Source organism: Toxorhynchites rutilus, chromosome 3 (assembly GCF_029784135.1).
Source record: "Toxorhynchites rutilus septentrionalis strain SRP chromosome 3, ASM2978413v1, whole genome shotgun sequence".
Taxonomy (NCBI): Eukaryota; Metazoa; Arthropoda; class Insecta; order Diptera; family Culicidae; genus Toxorhynchites; species Toxorhynchites rutilus.
Window position 1 is genome coordinate 327658864 of NC_073746.1, and position 7863 is coordinate 327666726.

Consider the following 7863-nt stretch of genomic DNA (forward strand, 5'->3'; position numbering starts at 1 on the left):
GCTTTCCAAGCATGAGTTACCCAACATGATCAATAATAACAGTCTTCTCTCATTATAAAGTTCGCAAAATTGAGAACTTTATAATTGATTGAAGGAATGATTGAAATTATTGATGAGCAGTAGAACAAAGTTTAGGAACAGTATAATCGGTTTAGTCATAGGGTCGTTTAAATGAGTCAATATACGATTGGCAAATTGATTATGATCATACAAAACTTGGAACGAAAAAAAAATACTTTAAACTCTTCAAATCACTCAAGATTTCGCTTAATAACTGCCTCCAACGAAAGCCATCTCGTTGCGTTGCGTCCAACTTTTTTATAGATCAAGGTATCTATGTATACACTGTAATAAATTTAATATTCAAAATTGAATTTCAAAAAAATCTGTAAATTCTGTTTTTTTGCTGAAAATCTGTAATTCTGTATATACAGATTCTGTATCTGAAATTTGGCAAAATATCTGTAAAATACAGAATATTCTGTATATGTGGCAACCCTGCCCACCAGTACAATTATTTCAATAATTTAAATTTTCCACTCAACAATGAATTCACTTTTCCATACATACCTAATATCACTTCTCTGTTAACTCACAAACCGAAATATAATCACCAGCGAATTTTATTATTTAACCACTCAAAATGCTTAATATCGAAGTAGCTAAACATGCGGAATCATGTATGATTTTCGGTTTTTGTTTCCCTTTTTCACTTTGGATCAGTATTCATTGCCATAGGGTGGCTTAAATATTGTAGAATAACATGTAGAAGGTGTTCTCATTAACAGAAATCTGAAATTCAAAATGTAACTATACAAATCAACCACCTGTCCATATTACACCCACTGTCCGTATTACCCGCGGTTCACCCAAGTAAAATATTCTAATACCTGAAAGTTGTAGCATCAAAATGATGCGCATCCCATCGATATGCGTTGATTTTTCACGAAGTTACAGCATGTCAAAAATCACTTTAAATTTCCGACTTCACACTCTGTTCCTATTTTTTTTTTTGTCCAGTATACATAGACTCGATTATATATGATTTGATTTTATAGCATTTTGAACTCGATTATATACAGTTAGAGAAAATATTATTTTAAAAAAATGTGATATTTGAGCGTTATAGTGGAATTTAATTGGCTATTATAAGTTCAGTGGAGTAAAAATCGTGATTTTTGAAGATTTTGATTGAATTGTCACCAGACATTGTTTATAACGATATTGCGTTGGAATTAAGAAAAATAGAAGTTAGGTGTCAATGAACAAATTATAAAGCAGGCTTTAATTCGGTTGATAGAAATAATCAAGTTCATTATGAATGTTTAGGTTCAAATTAAGGACAAGGATCTTTTTCATAAAATATGATTGTCTATCACCTCCTAAGAGATTCTGGATAAATTTATTTTTTTCATGTGAGAAAGGTGTCTTCTGATTTTAAGGAAATTGATCAAAAACTAAATTCTTGTTCTATATTAAAAAAAACGAAAGATACATGTATAAAAAACAAATAAAAAATTGTTTTTTGACTCGATTATATACACTATATCTAACCGAGTCCGCCCTATATATTAAGAATCCAAAATTTTATTTTCCTCATTCTGAAAAAATCATAATGTTGGAATCGCCTAAACGATTTTGGATATTATTACGGCAAATGGTACTTATTTAAAATATATCGGAAAATAATGTACCGAATCTCAAATGTTTATTAACACTTAAAAGTTTTAGTTTTTTATGGTTATAAAGGTGTCGAGATCAATAAGACCTTAGCTAATAACGGAAAGCTGTGATTTTTCTACTTGAAGTATAAAAAATTCAGGAAGATATATCTGTTTGTTTTCTAGATATATTTTCATGAGATAAAACACAGAACACTTGAATACCGAAAGTTTAAAACTTTTGAATGTACACCAAAACGCAGCTCTTTGACGTGCAGTCCAATGTCGTTTAAAAAATTCAAGATGTTCAAAGGTTTCAAAACTCTAAATGTATTGAACATCTGTTAATGTCACAATGCATGTGAATGTAAGTAAACCAATGCGAGCAACCAATTTGTGTCGTAGGCTTTGTTTATTGCGACGCTCAAATAGCTCCATTAGCGTATCTCTCGAAGAACTCAACCGACACAACCCTCCAGAGTGTGGAACCAGTCGGCGTTGGCCTCATATTTCAGTCGTGCGGTGTCAACAGTTTGTTCTGAAATCACTCCCTCCAGCTTTGTCAGAAGCTTCTCCAACAAATCTCGCTCATAGGCATTATTGGTGTACCATGCGATGCTCAAAATGGTGCACCCGTGGCCGAGTGGTTAGCGTCTCACATTATCATGCCGGGTGTTCGGGTTCGATTCCCGTCCTGGCCGGAGGATTTTTCGTCAAAGAAATTTCCTTCGACTTGCACTGTGGTCACGCGTATTCAGAAGCTTGCCCCTCGGAATACATTCAAGGCGTGTTATTTGGCTTAAGAAATCTCAACTAAGTATTAATGAATGACGCTAGTTAATGCATTCGTTGAGAAGGCAATAGTTTCACAGGGAACGTTAACGCCATTCAAGAAGAAGCGATACTCAAAAACAAATTATCAAATGCTTCGTCTCCTAAGATGCTAAAATAAAAACAAACGCATAACACAGAGAACTACAGACATAATTTCCGAATCATACTCCCTCAACTTATGGGCATTATCCACCGTCATCAAATACTCGATCAAAGCGTCAATACCTTCCCGCCCTCCCGCAACAATTGCCCCAACAATTTGTACTCTTTCGGTTGATAAGAAATTTATCTTAGTTGACTCGATCACTAACAGGAGTTCCTTCACACTTTGCGCGTCTTTGGTACAACCTAACGCTGTGATAATATCCGTTCGATGGGCTTGATTATTGGAAGTGAAGAGCTTATCGAGCAAAAACAACGACTCTTTATGTGTTCCGTTGCTCAAACCGTAGCAATACACCACAGCTGCTATATCTGGATGAACCGCAATGCCCGTTTCGATCTCCTGCCCCATTCTGGCATTCATTTTGCACAAACAATCCCACAGTCCCAATCGGCAGGCCCAACTAGTGATAAGTTGTTTTAAGTACTTGACAATTGTTGTTTCGTACTCGGTCACGTCACCCACCAGGAACAGTTCGTACACGGAGATAGTTTCATTGACGAAATTCTGGAAACCAAGTTAGTGTTCAGTACCGCGTAGTTTACCGTAAAAGTAGTTCAGAATGTTGTTGGCAGCAGCCCAGGGCTGATAGGCAATATATCGGGGGAAATACCCATCATCTAATATAGCCTCAATTATCAACTCCCAGTTCCTTTGATCGTAGTTTACGCGGTAGTATCCAAATTGTTCTTGGTTAAAAACGATCCACCGGGACTTCGCAGTGCGGGTTGTGATAATCGTTGCCTTCTCGGTTAGCCACTCAATTTGGTTGCTTTTTGGCTGCGGAACGCGAGTATCGACATAGTTGTAGGGAATATACCAAACGTGTTCGTCCGGGAGTTGATCATCGGCTAGGAATCGTTCCTGTGAGAGCATGATACTTCCAGTGTTGTATAAACGGCGAACATTCAGCACTGGATATCCGAGAGCATTTGTCCACGACTCCATCACCAGCTTGAGATTGAGTCCTTCTGGAATCACTTTCCGTCCTTTGATCGCCCTGTCTAGTCCTATGTAAAGATCGTCTGGCGTAGCGCTGTTCAATTGTCGGACTTTTAAGTAATTGCTCAATCCTTCTTTCCAACTATCCTCGCCGATAACTTGACGAAACATGTTGAGAACACATGCAGCTGTGAAAGTATATCGAACAAAATTACAATTAGTTGGACGAATGAATCTGATACACCCTCTTCACGTACACTTCTGATAGGCGATTACATCGAACAATCTCCACACTTCCTCCTGTGATGCTACCGGATGGTTCATTGGTCGGACACTTCTACCGGCGTCCTGACCCAGTGCTCGCTGGAGAACCTCAACGTTGAACAGCGACCAATAACGCAGCTCAGGATAGGCCAGCTCGGTTGCGTAGTATTCGTACAGGGTCGCAAACCCCTCGTTTAACCAAATATAATCCCACCATTTGAGGCTGACTAGATTCCCGAACCACTGGTGGGCGAATTCATGCGCGAAAACTATGGTGACACGTTTCCGACTACGGAAGCCGTTCAAGTTGGGGTGAATAGCAATACAGGTTCACTGAAAGAACAAACCTGGTCATACATCTTGTCAATATCCAGAATCTAGAATAATTAACCCACCCATAGGTAACCAAACCCCAGTTTTCCATCGCCCCGCTGCCTCGATCAGGAATGGCAATCTGTGACATTTTTGGCATGAAGTCGAAATACGACACTCCAGTGTAGTTACCCAATACATCGAGAATCTCTACGCCAAGTGCATAGTCCATCTCCTCGGCAGCATTAGGGCGCGCTAGAACCTTATGTTTGCCACTTGTCTTTGTTACGAAATTTGTGACGGCAAATGCGAACAGATAAGTCGATATTCTCGGCGTCGGAACGAACTTCGTGATAAGGTAATCTGCCGAAGGCTGACGCAATTCCACCGGCATATTCGCCACAGCGCTGTAGTTTTTGTGGTGTTGTACCCACAGCGTGATGGGAACCTTGAGACCCGGTTCATCGTAACACGGGAATACTCGGCGCGCTAAAGTGGCCTGAAAGTGAGTTGACCCAACGTAATTCACCTCATCTTTCTCATTTCGGTAAGATGATACAAGATAACCGCTCTGATAGTTTCTCATCGTACCGCTATAATGTACCCTGAGGATGTATTCCCCAACTTCAAGCTCGCGTTGGCAGATGAAAACAACGTGTTCGATTCGTGTATCTATTTTGAATTGTGGGTTATCTAACACCAATTGGGTCCCCACTGTGAGCAATTCGGTCGACTGGATTTCGAGTTCCTGCAAGTGCATCGTCACGTTCATCGTTGGTTGTACCACCTCGAAATGGATTTCGGTCATCGCCTGGAATGTCCGATTGTTCTCATGCACATCAGTCAACAAATGGATGAAATATTTGAGTGGAACAGTGTTTGTCGGAAGGAAGTAGGAGCGGTCGATTTCGCGATGATTTGATGCGTGAGTTGAATATGAGATCAAACTGCACTCCCGAAGTGGACTGATCGCCGAAACGGTAATACCCGCGATTAGCACTAATAAATATCTTTGGGTCACATTCGGCACCATGTTCAGACCGTTCAGCGCGATGTGAGACATAAAACTGGCTTCTTTTAGGGTTTGAAAGTGAAATTTTGAAGTACCTGTCGATGCATAGATAACGATAAGCATTGTGGCGAAGTACCTGAATTGCACTCAGTAATCTAATCTTCCTAATTGGTAAGAGGCATGTCGTGTGATCAAGACAATCGATTTTTTTTCACTGCTCCGAAGAAAAAGGTTTTTGATGTGGAAGAGCGAACACATTCAATAATGTTAAAGGGATTCCGTGGGATTATCAAAACTTTGTTTCAGAAAAAAATCTTATGTTACTATTGTGTTAGTCCTCAACTTTGAACCCGATGCGATATTATTTTCTTATGGTTGTAAAGAAATAATGTACTGCATTACGTATTCGCACTATATATTCAAAATACGCTCGGCAAAAAAAAATGTTAAGTCGATTTTTATAGGTATTTTTTGAAATGCTGTAACTTTGTGAAAAATCAACACATTAATATGGGATGTCATTTCATCATTTTAAAGCTTCAACTTAACACATAGAATTTGACCAATTTTTTGAGATAACAGTAAATATCGACGTTTTATGCAGTTTGAAGACATTTGGCATCATTTTTTTACTCATACTTTGACGGCTGTACGACACTAATTGGTGAAGTCCGATTAAGCTAAAATTCTGCATAGAATTCCCCCTATTAGGGGGAATCAAGATTTTCAAGAAAGCCCCGTTTGAACATTTGAGAGGACAAGTATTTGGTTCCCTCAAAACTTTGCGACAGAACTGCGCTGCCAACTCGCGACAAACTTTCTCCTTCTCGCTCAGATGTCGATCACAAACTATAAACATTTCAGCTCCTATATTCCGCTTGAGGTGAGATCGAACCACACCATATGTCACAATAAGGTGTTTCTACTGGGAATTGGAAGCATACTTCCATGAATGGTACGTTGTATCTAAATAAAAACAGTGCATGCCCATATTCCAAAATTCTGGGTACTCTCCCATATCCGCAAATTGGCTTATGGTTTTTAAACCAAATAGAAATTGATATCGGGCAGAAACGAATTTATTAGTTGCCCGTTACTGACGGCACGGGTAGGTAAACACATAAATCGGCAAAATGAATGTATGGGAAAATGGGAATGCTTTCAGTTTTCATTAATTTAAACCGTTCAGGGAATAGGGAATCGAAATGTAGACCTGTTCTCTGATATGGCACCCTTTCTGAAAGACATAGTTCTACATCAAACGCATCTAAAAATTTCAACTTCGCACTCTATTTCTCTATTTTTTTGTCGAGTGTAAAACACCTTGCGCTCTTCACTCGGTTGATCTAAATTCCACAATAAAACAAATAGAAGCCAACCCGAGAATAAAATTTTGTGAACCTTGTTATCTAAATTTAAGGAGAAAAGTAAATTTAAAACCAAAAACTAACTCTTGGAAATGATGCGGCTTTTACGTACATCTTTGTTTAGTTCCCTAAGATTACAGGCTCTGTCCCTTTGATTAAATTACACATTTGTGGTTTACAGCAGAGGTAAACATTCCATCTTCTAGTATTTGAATACATCTTCGCTTTGCTTCAGCCAAATGTAAACGTACCAACGAACAAGCAAACAAACCAGCATCTGCAGGTTGACATCATTGAAGCAGCAATCGAGAGGTTCTCACGAGGAACGTATCACACATCTTCAAAGTCCGTAAACAACGGAAACCATCATAAGAGCCAAGAATAATCTTAATCCTTCCATTCCTGCGCTGTTATGCGGCAAGACAAATCATCATCTTGTTGGCACACAAAATAGCACACTCTGTTACACTCTCCGAGTGACCGAGTTCGTATAACATCTCCATAATGTATATGTGGCCTCATTTGGTCATTACATGTCATTTAGAACCACCACCTGTAATATTGTACCTCATTCTTGCACTGCTCGGCGTTATGCTTACGCCAATGTTATGCGGAAAAAATAATTTCAACCACGAAATATTTTGAAAATATCTATATCACATCCCGCTTTCATGCTGTTTGGCAAAATCGTTTGGAATTCGATTCCAACGCCATCATCCACCAGCTGATAGACCGAAATGCTGGCACCTACCCTGATCCCTTTGGCGTTGTTTCCTGATTTATGATCCACGTAAATCCCAACAGCTTGCAATATATGTTTCCGTGAAAGCTCTTAATCTCATGAATGAAGGCGAGAATAGTTTTTGTGCACTGCGAATGGATAAATGAGCACCAAAGGATTGCAATAAATTATGTACTTTCATTCACTTCGCCAAATTCATCTGCGCCCCAGCGGAAGGTCAACTGCATGTGTTGCTTCGTTTCGTGCTCCCAGGAAGGATATACCTAATTAGGTTGTCACCAGTGGATAATTGGTAAATAATGTGGCTTACTGGCTCAGTATTGGTAAGATAAGAAGATTCAGCGGTATGTGTGTTGTGTTAATTCACAGGTTACCCCAACTTCTTAATCGGAACAAAATAGGTAATAAAGGTTGAACACGAAATAATTCGCACATGAAAATCTGATTAGTATTAAAGAGTGCCTTTTTTCTCAATGAATTGGGTATACATAACTGGATTTTATGATTATTGTAAAATCTTACTTCTTACCATAACCAATTGCTCGAACTTTTTCGGGACACGGCTC

The 7863-nt window shown here is 39.0% G+C and overlaps 1 protein-coding gene across 1 annotated transcript; it reads right to left on the reverse strand.

The window, feature by feature from the left end:
• Positions 1-2823: 2823 nt before the first annotated feature.
• LOC129774560 (aminopeptidase N-like) lies at positions 2824-5143 on the reverse strand. The gene is made up of 3 exons (XM_055778321.1): positions 4212-5143; positions 3858-4153; positions 2824-3788 (listed from the first exon to the last, which is right to left on the reverse strand). The coding sequence occupies exons 1-3, from the start codon at positions 4982-4984 to the stop codon at positions 3178-3180; spliced, it is 1680 nt and encodes a 559-aa protein (XP_055634296.1). The 5' UTR covers positions 4985-5143; the 3' UTR covers positions 2824-3177.
• Between the last annotated feature and the right edge of the window lie 2720 nt (positions 5144-7863).